The sequence below is a fragment of the Heterodontus francisci genome, chromosome 9, assembly GCF_036365525.1.
Source record: "Heterodontus francisci isolate sHetFra1 chromosome 9, sHetFra1.hap1, whole genome shotgun sequence".
Lineage (NCBI taxonomy): Eukaryota > Metazoa > Chordata > Chondrichthyes > Heterodontiformes > Heterodontidae > Heterodontus > Heterodontus francisci.
Window position 1 is genome coordinate 61,607,561 of NC_090379.1, and position 20,718 is coordinate 61,628,278.

Here is a 20,718-nt window from a genome sequence, read left to right on the forward strand (position 1 = left end):
GTATTCACTAGTGAGAGGGACCTGGACGTTTGTGAGGACAGCGTGAAACAGGCTGATATGCTCGAACAGGTTGATGTTAAGAAGGAGGATGTGCTGGAAATTTTGAAAGACATGAGGATAGATAAGTCCCCGGGGCCAGATGGGATATACCCAAGGATATTACGGGAAGCGAGGGAAGAGATTGCCGCGCCTTTGGCGTTGATCTTTGCGTCCTCACTGTCCACTGGAGTAGTACCAGATGATTGGAGGGTGGCAAATGTTATTCCCTTGTTCAAGAAAGGGAATAGGGATAACCCTGGGAATTACAGACCAGTCAGTCTTACGTCGGTAGTGGGCAAATTATTGGAGAGGATTCTGAGAGACAGGATTTATGATTATTTGGAAAAGCATGGTTTGATTAGAGATAGTCAGCATGGCTTTGTGAGGGGCAGGTCATGCCTCACAAGCCTTATTGAATTCTTTGAGGATGTGACAAAACACATTGATGAAGGAAGAGCAGTGGATGTAGTGAATATGGATTTTAGCAAGGCGTTTGATAAGGTTCCCCATGGTAGGCACATTCAGAAAGTAAGGAGGCATGGGATACAGGGAAATTTGGCTGTCTGGATACAGAATTGGCTGGCCCATAGAAAACAGAGGGTGGTAGTAGATGGAAAATAATCAGCCTGGAGCTCGGTGACCAGTGGTGTTCCGCAGGGATCTGTTCTGGGACCTCTGCTCTTTGTGATTTTTATAAATGACTTGGATGAGGAAGTGGAAGGCTGGGTTAGTAAGTTTGCCGATGACACAAAGGTTGCTGGAGTTGTGGATAGTGTGGAGGGCTGTTGCAGGTTGCAACGGGACATTGACAGGATGCAGAGCTGGGCTGAGAAGTGGCAGATGGAGTTCAACCTGGAAAAGTGTGAAGTGATTCATTTTGGAAGGTCGAATTTGAATGCAGAATACAGGCTTAAAGACAGGATTCTTGGCAGTGTGGAGGAACAGAGGGATCTTGGGGTCCACGTCCATAGATCCCTCAAAGTTGCCACCCAAGTTGATAGGGTTGTTAAGAAGGAGTATGGGGTGTTGGCTTTCATTAACAGGGGGATTGAGTTTAAGAGCCGTGAGGTTATGTTGCAGCTCTATAAGGCCCTGGTGAGACCACACTTGGAATGTTGTGTTCAGTTCTGGTCGCCTCATTATAGGAAGGATGTGGAAGCGTTAGAGAGGGTGCAGAGGAGATTTACCAGGATGCTGCCTGGACTGGAGGGCATGTCTTATGAAGAAAGGTTGAGGGAGCTAGGGCTTTTCTCATTGGAGCGAAGAAGGATGAGAGGTGACTTGATAGAGGGGCACAAGATGATGAGAGGCATAGATAGAGTGGATAGCCAGAGACTTTTTCCCAGGGTGGAAAGGGCTATCACCAGGGGGCATAATTTTAAGGTGATTGGAGGAAGGTTTCGGGGAGATGTCAGAGGTAGGTTCTTTACACAGAGAGTGGTGGGTGCGTGGAATGCACTGCCAACGGTGGTAGTAGAAGCAGATACATTAGGGACATTTAAGCGACTCTTGGATAGGTACATGGATGATAGTAGAATGAAGGGTAGGTAGTTAGTTTGATCTTAGAGTAGGTTAAAAGTTCGGCACAACATCGTGGGTCGAAGGGCCTGTACTGTGCTGTACTGTTCTATGTTCTATACTCTGTATTGCTACAGAATAATATATTCCTGGGTAATGTACAAAAGCAGGCAGTGCAGGTTTTGAGCTATCTAGTATTTTACTCTTCCCCCTTCCCCATCTAATCCTAATTAGTGCCTTCTGCCAAGATCTTGCAGAAGCCAGTAACATAGGTACAGAAGTAGGCTATTCAGTCCTTGGAACCTGTTCCGCCATTCAATGAGATTATGGCTGATCTCCGACCAAAGTCTACATACCTGCCTTTGCTCCATATCCCTTAATACCTTTGGTTAACAAAAATCTATCTCAAAAATGTAAAATTAACAACTGATCTAGCATCAATTTCTGTTTGCAGAAGAGAGTTCCAAACTTCTACCACCCTTGGTGTAGAAGTGTTTCCCAATTTCACTCCTGAAAGGTCTGGCTCTAAGTCTTAGACTGGCCCCTAGTCCTGGACTTGGAGCATGGCTACCCGACCCGAACCTGACAGGACCCGACGACATGCGCCGGGTTCGGGTCAGGTTGGATCGCTCTTCCGGGTCTGGCATTCGGGCTCGGGTCGGGTTGAACACACTCTATCATCACCTCCGGTACGTGGTTCCAATCTTAATGTACTTTTTAAACAATCTTTCAAGTCCAGTTACAGTTTTTGTTGCTTATCTGCACAAGCTTAAAAAGTGAAAAATGGAAGCTAGGTTAACTGAACATTCCGGAGGTCGGGTCAGGTCGGGCACGGGAAAGAATGAAAAGACTCGGGCCGGGTCGGGTTCGGGTCAGATGTGGTTCTGTTGGGCTCGGGTCGGGTTTCATTTGCAGACCCGAGCCGGCCTTTACCTGGACTCTCCAACCAGCGTAAATAGTTTCGTTCTATCTGCCCTTCAAGTAAAAGGTGTTGCTATGGGTATCTGCATGGTTCCTAGTTATGCCTGTCTTTTTGTGGGATATGTCAAACGTTCCTTGTTCCAGTCCTACTCAGGCCCCCTCCCCATCAGTGCCGTTTCCTTCTCCCACCCTGAACTGGCAAACTTTATCAACTTTGCTTCCAATTTCCACCCTTCTCTTACCTTTACATGGTCCATCTCCGACACTTCCCTTCCCTTCCTCGACTTCTCTATCACCATCTCTGTGGATAGGCTGTCTACTAATATTCATTATAAGCCCACCGACTCCCACAGCTACCTCAACTACACTTCTTCACACCCTGCCTCCTGTAAGGACTCCATTCCATTCTCCTAGTTTCTCAATCTCCGACGCATCTGCTCTGATGATGCAACCTTCCACGACAGCGCTCTGTTATGACTTCCTTTTTCCTCAACTCAGGTTTCCCCCCACTGTGGTTGACAGGGCCCATTTCCCTCACCTCTCCCCTCACACCTTCCCCTCCCTCCCAGAACCGCGACATTGTTCCCCTTGTCCTCACTTTCCACCCCACCAGCCTCCACATCCAAGGGATCTTTCATTTCCGCCACGTCCAGCGTGATGCCACTCCCAAGCGCATCTTCCCCTCCCCTCCCCTGTCAGCATTCCGAAGGGATCGTTCCCTCTGTGACACCCTGGTCCACTCCTCTATTACCCCCAACACCTCATCCCCTTCCCACGGCAACTTGCCATGCAGTTGCAGGAGGTGTAACAACTGCCCTTTTACTTCCTCACTTCTCACTATCCAAGGCCCAAAGCACTCCTTTCAGGTGAAGCAGCGATTTACTTGTACCTCTTTCAATTTAGTATACTGTATTCACTGCTCACAATGTGCTCTCCATTGGGGAGACCAAACGCAGATTGGGTGACCTCTTTGCGGAACACCTCCGCTCAGTCCGAAAGCATGATTCCGAGCTTCCAGTTGCTTGCCATTTCAACACACCCCCCTGCTCTCATGCCCACATATCTGTCCTGGACTTGCTGCAGTGTTCCAGCGAACATCAAAGCAAGCTCGAGGAACAGTATCTCATTTACTGATCAGGCACGCTACAGTCTACCAGACTAAACATTGAGTTCAATAATTTCAGAGCATGATGGGCCCCCCTTTTTATTTTTGGCTATTTTTTCTTTTTTATTTGTTTATTTCATTTTAGTTTGTTTCATCATTCATTTTTTTTCCATGTGCCTATCCACTGTTTTTTTCATGTTTGTGCTTTGGGTCAGGACTGTTCATTTTTCTGTCAATTAACACTCCCTCTGCACTAACGCTTTGTCTTTCATCACAACATTAACATACTGTTTGCCTCTGCTCCAGTTATTCTCTGTGACCCTCTGTCCTATCAACATCTTGCCTTTTGTTATCTCTTGCCCCACTTCTGCTTTATTTGCTTAAAACCTATTACATTTCTAACATCTGCCAGTTCTGATGAAGGGTCACTGAACTGAAACGTTAACTCTGCTTCTCTCTCCACAGATGCTGCCAGACCTGCTGAGTATTTCCAGCATTTCTTGTTTTTATTACGTTCTATCTACCCAATCTGTTCCCCTTAATATTTTGAAAACTTCAATCAACGCATCCCTTAACTGTCTAAATTTCGAGGAATGTAACCCTATAGTTTATGTATTCACTCCTCATAATTTAACCCTTGGAGTCCAGGTTTAATTTTAATAAATCTATGTTGCTCTCCCTCCAAGACTAGTAAATCCTTTCTGATGTATGGTGCCCAGAACTGTTCACAGTACTCAGGTGTGATCTAAACAGGGCTTGTATATCCTTAGTATAACCTCGTATTCTCTTTCCCTAGATATAGAGGCCTGTGTTGCATTTACCTTTTTTATTGTTCTCTATACCTGTGATTGACATTTTAATGAACAATGTACCTGGCCCCAAGTCTCTTTGGACCTCCACTGTTTCCAGCTATTCACCATTTAGAAAGTACTCTATTCTCTCCTTTTAGGTCCAAAGTGAATGATGTCATATTTGGCTCCACTGACTTGATCTCTTTGTAATTTTATGCTTCTATCTACATTGCTCACAATGCCACCTATCTTTGTTCCATCAGAAAACTTGGACATGTGGCTTTTTATCCCATCATCTAAGTCATTAATGTGGAAAATAGTTGAAACTACAACAGAGATCCTTGTGGAACACCACTAGTCACATTCTGCCAGTTGGAGTACCTACCATTATCCCTACTCCCTGTCTCCTGCTGTTAAGCCAATTTCCTAACCAGGTTTACTTTCAATTTCACGAGTTTCAACTTTAGCTAACAGTCTCTTATGAGGGACTTTGCCAAATGCCTTTGGAAGCCCATATAAATAGCATCCATAGAAAGTCCCCGTCCACTACTTCAGTTACCCTTTCAAAAAATTCAATCAGGTTCGTCAGAATGACGTACGCTTTACAGATCCATGCTGTCGTTCTGATTAGCTGAAAATTTTCATTCTATCCTTAAATATGGACTCTCATAATCTCCCGACAATTGATGTTATGCTGACTGGTCTATAATTCCTTAGTTTCCCTCTCTCACCTTTCTTAAATAGCGGAATGATACGCACTATTTTCCAATCTAAAGGAACAGTTTCCAAATCGAGAGAACTTTGGAAGATTATAGTTAGGACATCTGCAATGTTCTCATCTACTTCCTTTAAAACCCTGGAATGCAACCCATGTGGCCCTGGGGATCATCACTGTTATTTTGCATACATTAATTTTTGGTGAGTCCTTGTCCCTGATACAGTATTAGTTTCTAATTTAAAATGCAGGAAACTTTGGCCATAGATGTACTTCTTATCTCTCTATGGCACAGTGTTTATTACTGTGAGCAACCAGGCTTCTCCCTATTCCCTTTACATTTTCAAGTTTGTTCACAAGTTTGCATCTACTTCACTTTGTACATCATTCAATTCTTAATGCTATCAGAGGCTGAGCTGCTCTTAATCTGTTTTGTTAAATTTACTTAATCAAACAGCTGAGAATATTTTATGATTAAAACAGAAAATACTGGAAGTGCACATCAGGTCCTTTGACACCTGAAAGAGAAAAGACAGGTTAATATGGAAGGAATTTTTATTTTGTTCACCTGTTAAAAACAAAGATCAATCAAGGTTGTTGATACAGATTGTTATGATATAAAATCAAATCTTTTTTGAGCTTTACACTTCGTGCAATGTAGTAAATTAAGCTTTCAGCTACAACAAGCTGACATGATACAACATGAACATTTATGATTGCCTTAAAAAGTACAATGGCCCAGATTTTGAGGTTGTAACGATGGTGAAACTGTCAGTTTTCTGTTATTACTCAGTGAAACTGACAGTGACTTCTGGAGTCCGTACATGCATAAAAGTGGAAATCCGAAGTTGCTGTCAGTGATTCCGTGCTCCTCAACAGGATGTGCTGCTGATGCCCTTGCAAATGGAAATCTTAGAAATCACTTGAATTGACGTGAACTTCCATTTTTTTGTGCTATTAGTCTCATTGAAAAAAATCCTTGACAACATTATGCCTTGTTGAATGAGATATAACTGGGTTTTTCATGGCATACTAAGCCATAATTACTGCTGACAACCTCTCTGACCCTGAAATCTAATTTTATATTTGTGGAATGTCAAATTTCTCCATTATGATAAAAAAAATCCATAGATTTAAATTTGTTTAAATTTGTTTGTTTATGATATTTGAGCTTCTAATGCAATCCCATGTATATGTCCCAATCTTTATTTAGCTCTCTGTAAAATGATTAGAAAGTGTATGATAATTAATGGTTTCTACTTTCTGATTTTCTGATTGTGACAATTCTTCAATGTGATTGGCTGCTTAGCTTGCTTGATGACATAATTGTTACTCAATACCAGAGATCCCCTATAGTTGATGGCAGAGTGAAATTATTGTTGGGAAAGGTGAAATCCAAGGCACATAACTCGCTAGATCTTTGTGGACAGCTTTCTTCAAGGGAAGCAACGAATGCCACCTCTTCACCATTGACCCCAAAATCTGGGCCAATACATTGGGAGGGTGTTCAACATAGCATCTGTATTGTATGTATTAAGACGTTATTGACAAAGATTGGGTTTACCAATTAGTCAAGATAACTGTAAAAATGGTTAATAGGCTATTAAACAATTCCAGTGTTATCAGTATGCTCTGCTACTGAAGTTTCTCAATAAACATAATTGCACAGCATGTTAATAACTGAATTTGGGCAATTTCATTCTGCAGTAGCACTACATTTTTCTTATATTAATAATGTTCATAACTAGTGGTAGCATGGTGTTTGAATTTCTTCCATATTTTAAAAATTGCACTGATCTGTAAGGGGTTAATATATATCAGTATGCAACTGATGTCAGTTTTCAGATGGTGAATGTCATTTGCTTCTTTTTAGCTCTGGCAACCCGCTGAATGAATCGTTTACAGCCTTTGTAGTCCCCTCTAGGGGTTCTGGATCAGCGGTTAGCAAAGCTAGCCCAGCTGTACAGAAAGCCAGTGATGTGCTGCATGACCTTGGTAGACTGAAGAGGGAAATGCATGGAATTCTACAGGTAATGACACATTTGCAAGCACATTGTTAAAAATTTCAGCCCTTTACTGCAAATACAGGTTAAGGAATTTGAATAACAAATACAAAAAGCTACATTGGAATTTTATAAAGAGTGATGGCTGGTCAGTTGCTTGTCTTGAGTATTGATGAGGTAGTAAAATGATGAAATTAAAAAAGAAAATGCTGGGAACACTCACCAAATGGGGTAGAATTTGTGTAAAGGAGAAAGGAGGGTTAATGTTGCAAGTCAATGACCTTTCATGACAATTAACATTAGCTATACCTTCCTCTCTCCACAGATGCTGCCTAACCCGCTGAGTGTTTCCAGCACTCTCTTTTAATTTCAGATTTCTAGCATCTGTAGTCATGAATGTAGCTACCAGCTGAAAAAGCCACAAGGCATCTATTCACATCTGTAGTTTATCTAGTGGCTATCTGCTAATTAGGAGAAAGGAAATAATGTTATATTATTTAATAAGATTTATTTCTAATTTAGGAGAATATTTTAATTTGCATATATAGTTTGTCTCCTTGGTTCTGTATATGAAAATGGTTTGCTTCATGAATTGAATGTATTGGGGACAGCTGATAACACAGAACATTGAGTATGTGATGGCACAAATGCAATCCTGTAGTGGATGTCTGGTACTTGAGGTACTCAACTAATGGGAATTTTTGAAGCACCAGCCCAAGTTGACATCTAGATCCTGGGTGACAAGGGTAACCCCCTTTGGATGACACCAGTGAGGCATCCCCAAAGTGCAGCTGAAGATTGATGCAGCTCACACCTCCATCAGAGCCAGAATTGACCACTTCATTAGCTTACTGAAAATGCACTTCCACTGCCTTGACCGGTCTGGAGGGGCTCTGCATTACGCTCCACAGAGGGTCTCACGAATAGTCATATGCTGCTGTGCACTACACAACCTGGCAACGCAACACGGACATATTTTGCAGGAGGAGGAGGAATGGGAGGAGCAACACTCCTGCTCGGAGGAGGAAGATTTGGATCATCCTGAGGAGGAGTCCATTAATGTGAATGAGCCTTGAATGGATGCTAGGGCCATGGAAAGATGTACAGAGGACTTCAGGGATAGCTTTACATTTGGCAGTTTCAGCCCAGAGTGAGACAGCCACATGATAACCGTTCCAACGCAGGAACTACATTGACATCCTGCGATGTTGACTTTTCCCTGTCAGCTTAACCATTGCTCCAATCTAAAAGCAGGCATCCGCTGCCATCTATAATTGCTCGTCGAGTGGAGCTTTGCTGAACACCCTGGCTGTGGAACACTGAATCGGATAACAACCTGTGGCAGATTTGAGCATATGTTTAATATGCAGCCGTGACCACTCAATCAGAACCAGCTACACCATAATATCACTTTGAGTGCACCTGCACCTTCTGACATCTCCGAGTTGTTACTGACTTCGGACAAAGTCCTTTGCAGGGGAGGGCCTGCTGAACCTACATACGAAGGCATTTCACAACAACTATAACAAAATTACAACTAGCAGTCAGTGAAGACTGAAGGATCAAACCTCAAAGTTAAAGGAAGACAGGCCATGTCTGTCACTCCTTTGAAAGCATCAAAGCGTGCCAGCCATGAGGTGTGCCATTACATTTTGCTTCTTTACTCGACAAGTCTCAATGAATAATCAGGAGGTAAGGTGGTCACTGTAGTGGCAGTAGAAGAAGAGATGCCGCTTACACTGGGTGTGTCCTGAGAGGAAGACCCCGGGGCAGTTGGCATGCACTCCTCCTCTATCTGGGTGCCAGATGGCACCTGCCTTTCTCCCTGAGGGGAAGGGGCAACTGGAGGGTGGTCCAGGTGCCTTGTCCCCCCTCTCATTTAGCCACTGCTGCTCAAAGCCCATGGCGACAGTGATGGAATGCAGGTCAGAGCACATATGGGTCGAGTGCTCAACCTCACCCTCCATAGCGGTCACCACCCTCTCCGTGGAGGATGCCATATGCTCACATGCCTGGGATAGGCAGATGTCATGGCTTGCATGAACTCTTCCATTGCACGTGCAAAGCCACACATGACTTCAGGCACGTCTGACATATTTTCCCCATGTGTTCGCTGCAATTCCAGAAGACTTCTTGTGGCTTCAAGCAGAGGATCATCATGAACCATGGGGCTGAGTAGGGGCCTGGTCCCCAGCAGTCCTCCTAGTGTCAGAGGACCCAGCTGGCACATGCTCCCTCAGCTGCTGGGATGTGTCTGTGTTGTATCCACCAGATTGTGACCCTTATTCTACGCACAAACCTTCGTGGACCGTGTAGATATAACTGTGTTGGTGGAGGTTGCAGAAGAGGCAGGTGATGGCGCACCCTCTGGAGCATTGGCGTCATTTTCCCCAGAGACGGAGTCGTCATCCTGCTGGTGTCCCGTCATGCGAGTGCGGGCACCTGAAGTGGAGAACAAACAGAAGCACGTTAGCATCATCATAGTATGAGCTCATCACATTTTCACATGATCCTCCTCTGTGCCCGTATGACATCAACAGTAAGGTTGACACTTCATCCTTACGCCTTGAGGAGCTAGCCTCGCAGTTCGCCATGGCTCTTTCTCTGTCGTCATGGCAATCTACACTGCCTCCTCCTCTGCTGGTGTCAGGAGTCTGAGGTCTGCTACACCACTCCCTGTCTTGGTTCGCTGTCAATCATTGTGGGTCTGCTTGTCCTGCATGAGAAACTGCTAAGTTAATGACATGCTAGGTGACGCCTGACACCCCTTGTCTACATACATGGACATATTTTATTCTGGCCTGTCAGTCACATGCTGCATCCAAGCGCTACCAGATGCTAGACTTGCAGATTCTCTAGATACAATTGTTATGTGGCACCAAGGCTGATCACGCATTTGAGCGCATGGCATGGCTGCTCACAGACATAAAGTTTTACGGAGCCCACGAGATACCATTTGTAAAGCTTCGGATACATCACTTACCCTCCCCTCTCTGAGCAAGTCATTAACCCGTTTCTGACACTGCATCCAAGTTTGACGTGTAACCAGGTTCGAGACCTCCTCCACCACCTCCATCCAGGCAGTCTTGGTCAGGCGGAAGGGTCTTCTGAGGCCATCTGCAGGGAAGAGGCCTTTCCCTGATGACCTGGAGGAGCATTTACAGGGAGGCATCACTGAACTGTGAGGCTAGTCTCTGCCTTCTGGCTGACATTGTGGTGACGGTGGTGATGGAGAGATGACTAATAACTAAAAGGCAGATGGTGATGGTGTGGGAGAGGATGAGAAACAGATGAGGGTGGGTAGGAAATTGGAATGATTAAAGTGAAAGAACATAGAAATCTCTCTGTCATGGGGAAAATCAGCCAAGCTGCTGATCCTCCATGATTGCAATGCAGAATGATTTATAGCTATGTCATTAATGGTGCTTTGCAGAATGATGGCGGGTTCCACCAATGAATAGCCGTCCCTGCCGTATGATCGCACGTGTCTCCCGTGCCTGCTGCTGGAACTTAAATTTTAAATTATAATCACATGGGAACTGGTAGGGAGGGAGCGGAAGTGCCACAAATTGGGCGGCACAGTGGAGCATTGGTTAGCACCGCAGCCTCACAGCTCCAGGGACCCGGGTTCAATTCTGTGTACTGCCTGTGCGGAGTTTGCAAGTTCTCCCTGTGACCGCGTGGGTTTTCGCCGGGTGCTCCGGTTTCCTCCCACCGCCAAAGATGATAGGTGATAGGTAAATTGGCCATTGTAAATTGTCCCTAGTGTAGGTAGGGAATATGGGATTACTGTAGGGTTAGTACAAATGGGTGGTTGTTGGTCGGCACAGACTCGGTGGGCCGAAGGGCCTGTTTCAGTGCTGTATCTCAAAATAAAAATAAAAGATAAAAAATTTCTGGTTCTGCCATCACAAACGCCATGAGATGCATAAAATACCTTTTTTTCCCTTTTTGGCCTCCTTGTCTCGAGAGACAATGGGTAAGCACCTAGAGGTGGTCAGTGGTTTATGGAGCAGCGCCTGGAGTGGCTATAAAGGCCAATTCTAGAGTGACAGACTCTTCCACAGGCGCTGGGTGAAGTTGGTTGTTGGGGCTGTTACACAGTTGGCTCTCTCCTTACACTTCTGTCTCTTTTCCTGGCAACTGCTAGTTTTCAGGGGCTAGAGTCAGTCAGTATAAAAGTGGGCCATCTTACAGTGCTGACCTTGTTTGAACTGGAGTGCTGACTTGGGTTGCATTAGAGTGTTAAAGTGGAAGTTTGGTGACTGACGAAGTTCGGTGAGGACGGAGCGAGGAGCTCCTTTCATTTCCTACCTGTCCTCAGAGTGAGCGGAGCCGAGAGTTTCCAAAGAGCACAGCTGACTGGTGAGTAAGTCCTGGTGGGTATTTTTCAAAGTGGATTGAATTGTAAGTCATTGTTTTAGCAAGACTTAGTTGTTTTTTTAAATTATAATCTTCTAAAGTTTTAAATTTAAAGGGTTTAATCATGGCAGGAGAGCTTGAAGCCGTGGTTTGCTCCTCTTGCTGCATGTGGGAATCCGAGAACATTTCCAGTCCCCGGGACCAGCATGTGTGCAGGAAGTGTGTCCAGCTGCAGCTCCTGGAAGCTCGGGTTTCAGAGCTGGAATGGCAGCTGGAAACACTGTGGAGCATCCACGAATCTGAGAGCATTGTGGATAGCACGGATAGAGAGGTGGTCACAGCTGAAGGGACTTGAAGAAGGAAGGGAATGGGTGACCACCAGGCAGTCCAAGAGAATCAGGCAGGTAGTTCAGGAGTCCCCTGGGGTCCCACTTGCAAATCGGTATTCCATTTTGGAGGCTGATGAGGCTGGTTCCTCCAGGGAGTGCGGACAGAGCCAAGCTTCTGGCACCGTAAGCAGCCTGTCTGCACAGGAAGGGGGTAAGAGAGGAAGAGCAATAGTAATAGGGGATTCTATAGTCAGGGGAACAGATAGGCGCTACTGTGGCTGTCAATGTGACTCCAGAATGGTGTGTTGCCTCCCTGGTGCCAGGGTCCAGGATGTCACTGAACAGCTGCAGGGCATCCTGAAGGGGGAGGGTGATAAGACAGAGGTCATGGTACATGTTGGTACTAATGACATAGGTAGAAAGAGGGATGAGGTCTTGCATCAAGAATTCAGGGAGTTAGGCAGTAAACTAAAATGCAGGACCTCTCGGGCTGTAATCTCTGGATTACTCCCAGTGCCATGTGCTAGCGAGTATAGAAATAGGAGAATAGCACAGATGAATGCGTGGCTTAAGAGTTGGTGCAGGAGGGAGGGTTTTAGATTCCTGGACCACTGGGAGCATTTCTGGGGAAGGTGGGACCTGTACAAGCGGGACGGTCTACATCTGAACCAGAGGGGGACTAACATCCTTGCTGGCGGGTTTGCTAGTGCTGTTGGGAGGAGTTTAAACTAATTTGGCAGGGGGAGGGGATGCGGCCTCCTAGCAGAATAGGGACACAGCTAAACACAGGAAAGCGAACAAGTCAGAGGGAATACAGCAGAAGTAAGTTTCAAGGGAGTAAGACCAGGATGGAAGGCCTCTACTTTAATGCCAGGAGTATTGCAGGTAAAACGGATGAGTTAAGGGCAATGATTGACACGTGGAATTGTGATATAGTAGCCATCATGGAGACATGGTTGAGGGAGGGGCAGGATTGGCAGCTCAATATCCCGGGATATAGAATCTTCAGGCGAGACAGAGGAGGGGGTAAAAGAGGAGGGGGCATTGCAATATTAGTTAAGGAGTCAGTTACTGCAGTAAGGAGAGATGATATCTTGGAGGGGGCATCAAATGAAGCTTTATGGGTAGAGTTTAGGAATAAAAAAGGGACAGCGACATTGCTAGGTGTTTATTATAGACCCCCAGATAGTCAGCGGGAAATTGAGGAGCAAATATGTGCGCAATTTGCAGAGGTGTGTAAAAATAATAGGGTAATTATATTAGGTGATTTCAACTTTCCCAACATTAATTGGGATAGTCATCGTGTTAAGGGCTTAGATGGAGTGGAGTTCTTAAAATGTATACAGGAGAACATTTTAGCTCAATATGTAGAGGATCCAACAAGGGAGGGTGCAGAGCTGGACCTAATTCTGGGGAATGAAGCCGGACAGGTGGTTGATGTGTTGGTGGGGGAGCATTTTGGTGATAGCGACACAACATGGTACAATTTAAGCTTGTTATGGAGAAAGAAATAGACAAGTTGCAAAAAAAGGTTTTGGATTGGGGGAGAGCGAATTTTAGTAAAATAAGGCAGGATCTGGCCAAGGTAGACTGGAAAGATTTACTTGTCAGGAAATGTGCAGAAGAGCAGTGGGTGGCATTCAATAAGAAAAATGGGGAGGGTACAGGCCCAACATGTTCCCTCTAGGGTAATAGGTAGGAGCAATAAGCCCAGAGAACCATGGATGACCAGAAACATTCAGGGTACGATGAGAAGGAAAAGAGAGGCTTTTAGCAAATGCAGCATTACCATCGCTGAATCCCCCACTATCAACATCCTAGGGGCTACCATTGACCAGAAACTGAACTGGAGTAGCCATATAAATACCGTGGCTACAAGAGCAGGTCAGAGGCTAGGAATCCTGGGGCGAGTAACTCACCTCCTGACTCCCCAAAGCCTGTCCACCATCTACAAGGCACAAGTCAGAGTGTGATGGAATACTCTCCACTTGCCTGGATGGGTGCAGCTCCAACGACACTCAAGAAGCTCGACACCATCCAGGACAAAGCAGCCCGCTTGATTGGCACCCCATCTACAAACATTCACTCCCTCCACCACCGACGCACAGTGGCAGCAGTGTGTACAATCTACAAGATGCACTGCAGCAATTCACCAAGGCTCCTTAGACAGCACCTTCCAAACCCGCGACCTCTACCAACTAGAAGGACAAGGGCAGCAAATACATGGGAACATCACCACCTGCAAGTTCCCCTCCAAGTCACACACCATCCTGACTTGGAACTATATCGCCGTTTCTTCACTGTCGCTGGGTCAAAATCCTGGAACTCCCCTCCTAACAGCACTGTGGGTATACCTACCCCAAATGGACTTCAGCGGTTCAAGAAGGCAGCTCACCACCATCTTCTCAAGGGCAATTAGGGATGGGGCCAGCGTCGCCCAGATCCCATGAATGAATAAAAAAAAACAAGGAGAGCAAATCAATGGAAGCATTAGTGGAGTACAGAAAGTGTAGGATGGAGCTTAAGAAAGCAATTAGGAGAGCAAGGAGGTGATATGAGAAAGCTCTGGCTGGTAGAAGTAGGGAAAATCCCAAAATATTCTATAAGTATATCAATGGTGAGAGGATAACCAGGGAAAGAGTAGGACCCATTAGGGACCAAGGGGGAAATTTGTGGGTGGAGCCAGAGGACATTGGTAGTGTATTGAACGAATACTTCACATCTGTCTTCACCCAAGAGAAAGAGGATGTAGATATGGAACTCAGAGAGAGAGAGACTGTGAGGTTCTTGAGCAAATTGTCATAGGGAGTGACAAGGTATTGGAGGTTTTGGAAGGCTTAAAAGTGGACAAATCTCCAGGTCTGGACAATTTGTGTCCCAGGCTGCTGTGGGAGGCGAGGGTGGAGATTGCAGGGGCTCTGACCCTAATTTTTAATTCCTCTCTGGCCACGGGGGAGGTGCCAGAGGACTGGAGAACAGCTAATGTGGTTCCAGTATTTAAGAAAGGTTGCAGAGATAAGCCAGGGAACTACAGACCAGTGAGTCTCACGTCAGTGGTGGGGAAACTATTGGCGAAAATTCTGAAGGAGAGAATCTATCACCACTTGGAGAGGCAAAATTTGATTAGGAATAGTCAGCATGGCTTTGTCAGAGGGAGGTCATGCCTAACAAATTTGATTGAATTTTTTGAGCAAGTGACCAGGTACGTAGATGAGGGTAGTGCAGTTGATGTAGTTTACATGGATTTCAGCAAAGCCTTTGACAAGGTCCCACATGGGAGACTTATCAAGAAAGCAAATGCACATGGGATACAAGGTAACTTGATGAGGTGGATTCAAAATTGGCTTAGCTGTAGGAGACAGAGAGTGATGACAGACGGCTGTTTTAGTGACTGGAAGCCAGTGTCCTGTGGCGTACCACAGGGATCTGTGCTGGGTCCCCTATTGTTTGTCATTTATATAAATGACATAGATGACTATGTGGGGGGTAGGATCAGTAAGTTCGCGGATGACACAAAGATTGGCCGAGTGGTTAACAGTGAGGTGGAGTGTCTTAGGTTACAGGAAGATATAGACGGGATGGTCAAATGGACAGAAAAGTGGCAGATGGAATTTAACCCTGAAAAGTGTGAGGTGATACACTTTGGAAGGAGTAATGTGACATGGAAGTATTCAATGAATGGCCTGACATTGGGAAGTTCCAAGGAACAAAGGGACCTTGGCGTGTTTGTCCATAGATCTCTGAAGGCAGAAGGGCAGGTTAATAGGGTGGTGAAAAAGGCAGATGGGACACTTGCCTTTATCAATCGAGGCATAGATTACAAAAGCAGGGAGGTCATGTTGGAGTTGTACAGAACTTTGGTAAGGCCACAGCTGGAGTATTGTGTGCAATTCTGGTCGCCACATTATAGGAAGGATGTGATTGCATTGGATGGGGTGCAGAGGCGATTCACCAGGATGTTGCCTGGGATGGAACATTTAAGCTATGAAGAGAGGTTGGATAGGCTTGGGTTGTTTTCACTGGAACAAAGAAGACTGAGGGGTGACCTGATCGAGGTGTACAAGATTATGAGGGGCATGGACAGGGTGGATAGGGAGCAGCTGTTCCCCTTAGTTGAAGGGTCAGTTACGAGGGGTCACAAGTTTAAGGTGAGGGGCGAGAGGTTTAAGGGGGATTTGAGGAAGAACTTTTTTACCCAGAGGGTGGTGACGGTCTGGAATGCCCTGCCTGGGAGGATGGTAGCGGCAGGTTGCCTCACATCCTTTAAAAAGTACCTGGATGAGCACTTGGCAAGTCATAACATTCAAGGCTATGGGCCAAGTGCTGGCAAATGGGATTAGTTAGACAGGTCAGGTGTTTTAATGCATCGGTGCAGACTCGATGGGCCGAAGGACCTCTTCTGCACTGTATTATTCTGTGATTCTGCTGAGTCTCTTCGACTCGCCTCTCTTCAGCCCCGCCTTTATAGATGTCCGCCAGCTCTGGCGATCACTGGCAACTGGCTCCCACGACTTGTGGTCAATGTCACAGGACTTCATGTCGCATTTGCAAACGTCTTTAAAGCCGAGACATGGATGGCCGGTGAGTCTGATACCAGTGACGAGCTTTCTGTACAATACGTCCTTGGGGATCCTGCCATCTTCCATGCGGCTCACATGGCCAAGCCATCTTGAGTGCCGCTGGCTGAGTAGGGTGTACATGCTGGGGATGTTGGCTGCCTCGAGGACTTCTGCGTTGGAGATATGGACCTGCCACCTGATGCCAAGGATTCTCCGGAGGCAGCGAAGATGGAATGCATTGAGATGTCGCTCTTGGCTGACATACGTTGTCCAGGCCTCGCTGACATAGAACAAGGTACTGAGGACACAGGCTTGAAACACTCGGACTTTTGTGTTCCTTGTCAGTGCGCCATTTTCCCACACCCTCTTGGCCAGTCTGGACATAGCAGCCGATGCCTTTCCCATGAGCTTGTTGATTTCTGCATCGAGAGACAGGTGACGGTTGAGCCTAGGTAGGTGAACTTTTGAGCCACTTCCAGAGTGTGGTCGTCGATATTTCTGACGTCCTGTCCCATGATGTTCGTTTTCTTGAAACTGATGGTTAGGCCAATTTCATTGCAGGCAGCCGCAGGCCTGTGGATGAGTCTCTGCAGACACTCTTCCGTGTGGGATGTTAATGCACCATCGTCAGCAAAAAATATTACCCTTTAAATTTCCAGTGAACGAGCCACCTCACACACCTATAGTATGATGTCAATGAATGTACATTACAAATATTTTGAGTTAATGCATGGTATTAATCGCATACATCATTGTTTTTTCTACAGAAAGCTAATTAGTTATTTACAACGTTTATTAGAACATATGTGTTAGATTAGCTTTGCAGAATAATGAGTGTGGATGTCTGTGTCAGTCTTCCTTCCTTAACACTCTTGTTGTGTCAGTTTGTAATGTTTCTGGTTATAGACCAGATTATGTTGATTCATTATAATTCTGGTACAATATTTTTCCTGCAAATATGTTGAATTATATTAACATGAAAAATTGTATTCAGAGATATTGGAAATTTGCAACACAAGTCAAGCTTATGTTCTGTTATATAGCATGCTTGCATAATAAAATATCAACATCATCTTATATAGTATCACAAGAAAATTGAATGCAAAAGGATAAAATTATAAACTGCTTGTTGGAGTATTTTGAGATTACAGACCCTATGTTCAAAGTAGAGCCAGCAGTGAAGTTTAAGGATTTGTAGTGTTAATTAGTTAGACATTCTTACAAAAGAAACTCTATAAGGACTTTGTACTAAGTGAGATTTTTTTTAAGATAACTTGTAGGAGATTAATCTATTCATAAACTGAAATTCAAAGAATTTGTGTTTCATGTCAAGAAGTCACCGTTCTGAATTTGGTTTTATTATCTGAAGTTTGTGTTAAGATCAGATCAATAATAAATGCCTCTAAAATACCACAATGGAAACTAAAGGTATTGAGTGCCATGATTACATCATTGAATTTGGCCTGTTATCAAACTCATGTCTTGAATACATGAAGCAAATTTGGTAGAATTCCGTGAAAGATTTCTAAAGTCATCACATTTCAAGACAGATGGAAATGCAAATTGTGATAGCTGCTTATTGCTACTGAATAGTGAATAGGAAATGGTTTCTGTTTATTTTTAGAGGTTAAAGGCAGACTATATTGTAAAGACAGCAGCCTATCCGTGATAAGGAGTTTGGACTGTTTTAGGCTCTTATGACTTCTTTTCAATGTGAGACTTGTAAGCAGAGAATGAGGCTTAGTGTAGATGTTTGAATTTTGTGTTTGGATGCCATTGACTTAATTGTAAGAGTCAGGAATTTAGAATGACTACACTGTATTATCTGTAGTCTAACTGCTGTCTGTGCATTTTTATATTAAAATCTGAAGCTGATAGAGCGAGTGATTCAAAATGATTCTGTTTTACAGGAAATTTAACAGTTATCATCCTATCTCTTACAGGAGGCAGAGCATTGGCAATCGCGCATGCAAGACATGAAGGTTTGCATTTTGATTTGTCTTAAAATAGTCACAGTATGTTCAGCTCTTTGGTAGCACATTAAAACAGGAATAAAAACCACAAAAACCTGGTCATAAGATATGGCCATGCTTTACTTATTTCTTCTTTTGCTTCCCTTTCTCTCAAATAGAGCGTGAGTGCTAATCAGAGCAACAGCCACAAGTCCATTGACTCGGCACCTCTGCAACATCATCTGGTGAGTGGCCATGAAAATTACTATCCTGTTCACTTCCATTGTATGTTCAATCCTGAATTTCACTCACCTCTCTCCTCCCCACCCCTTGAAAGTTTGTCACATTTCATATTGGTAATTCTGCACTACATTTTAGTTTCTCTGCCATGTGAAGCATTATAAAATTACATTTAAGAGTTCTCATGATTGCTTCTCAGCACTTACACTGTGTACCATCTCTGTCTTCAACATTCAGCTAGAAAAACAAAATCAAAACACAAGCTACTTTCTTTGAGGAGTGCACCTCTCTCCATTGGTAACCTGCAGTTTACATTAGTGCGTATTACTAATGTAAGCACTGCAGTCATTTTTTTAAGTAAAACAAGCAATCTGTTTTTTCACTTTGACAATTCAGCCCCCTCTTCTAAAGGCGATGGTACTTGTGGAACTGTACCCCAATCACCGTCCAGTTTCTTAACCTTGATGATGAATATCAGAAGGTTATTAACTGCAGTGGCATCACAGTCGAGTCTGATCCTGCCTTCATTCGCTCTCCAGACACAAGCATTTCCAGCAAGGGTCACTGAACTAGTTACAAACTTACTTGCTGACTTGGATTTGAAGGATACAATGTGCAGGAATTGTATTTTTGCTTTTATAGATTTAAATGCTTCTTAATCTAAGATTCAGTTAATATAAAGCTGAGGATTCTCTAAATTTGGTAGTACGTTGCAGTCATAGAGTCATTTACGGCATAAAAGGAGGCCATTCGGTCCATCGGGTCTATGTCAGCTTTCCATGGAGCTATCCAGTCAGGCCCACTCCCCAGCTCGATTTCCCCATAGCCCTGCAAGTCTATTTCCTTCTAGTGGCCATCCAATTTCTTTTTTAAGTCATTGATTGTCTCTGCTTCCACCACCCTCGTGGGCAGAGAATTCCAGGTCATTACCACCTTCTGCGTAAAAAAAAAAGTTCTTCCTCATATTCCCTGGTTCTCTTGCCCAAAACCTTCATCTGTGTCCCCTAGTCCTTGTACCATTAGTTAGTGTGGGAACAGTTTTTCCTTGTCTAACTTATCTAAGCCTGTCAAAATCTTGTACACTTCTAGTAAACCTCCCCTTAATCTCCTTTATTCAAAGGAGAACAAACCCAGTTTTTCCAAACTAACTTTGTACCTAAAATCGCCCATCCTTGGAATCAATCTGGTAAATTTCCTCTGCATCCTCTCAAGGACCCTCAGATCCTTCCTAAAGTGTGGTGACCAGAATTGGACACAGTACTCCAGTTGGGGCCTAACCAGAGCTTTATGAAGGCTCAGCAAAATTTCCCTGCTTTTGTATGCTTTGCCTCTATTTATGAAGCCCAAGATCCCATATGATTTACTAACCACTCTCTCAATATATCCTGCCACCTTCAAAGATCTATGCACACGCACCCCTAGGACCCTCTGTTCCTGCACTCTTTAGAACTGTGCCATTAATATATATCACCTCTCCCTATTCCTTCTGCCAAAATGCATCAACTCACATTTGTCAGTATTTAATTCCATCTGCCACCAGTCTGCCCATTCTGCTAGCATAACTATGTCCTGTTGCAGGTGGTTCATATCATCCACACTGTTTGCCACACCTCCAAGTTTGGTGTCATTGGCAAATTTTGAAATTCTACTCTGTATTTCAAGATCCAAGTCATTTATATATAGCAAAAAAAGCAGTGGTCCCAACATTGACCCTTGGAGAACACCACTGTCTACCACCCTCCAGTCTGAAAAACAACCATTTACCACGATTCGCTGTTTTCTGTCCTTAAGCCAATTTTTTATCCAATGGAACACTGACCATCCTATTCCATGAGCCTCAAATGTTGTTAACCAGCCTTTTATGTGGTACCTTATCAAAAATTTTCTTATAATCCATATAGACAATATCCACTGCATTCCCTTCATCAACATTGTCTGTTACTTCTTAAAAAAATTCAATTATATTAGTCAAGCATGATCTGCCTTTTACAAATCCATGCAGGCTCTCCTTAATTAACTCGAAGCTCTTCAAGTGCTTGTTGATTTTTTTCCCTGATTATTGTTTCTAAAACCTTACCCACCACTGATGATAAACTAACTGGCCTATCGTTGCTAGGTCTGTCCTTACACCCTTTTTTGAATAAGGGTGTCATATTTGCCACTCTCCAATCCCCTGGCACCTCT

General features: G+C 44.3%; 1 protein-coding gene across 4 annotated transcripts in view; it reads left to right on the forward strand.

The window, feature by feature from the left end:
* kiaa0586 (KIAA0586 ortholog) overlaps window positions 1-20,718 on the forward strand; it is a 654,782-nt gene that overhangs the window by 254,257 nt on the left and 379,807 nt on the right. For all 4 annotated transcript variants that reach the window (XM_068039229.1, XM_068039231.1, XM_068039232.1 and 1 more), the window contains exons 10-12: window positions 6,963-7,119; window positions 18,286-18,324; window positions 18,474-18,539. In XM_068039229.1, the coding sequence (XP_067895330.1) occupies window positions 6,963-7,119; window positions 18,286-18,324; window positions 18,474-18,539 (262 nt within the window). The remainder of the gene's footprint in view (window positions 1-6,962; window positions 7,120-18,285; window positions 18,325-18,473; window positions 18,540-20,718) is intronic.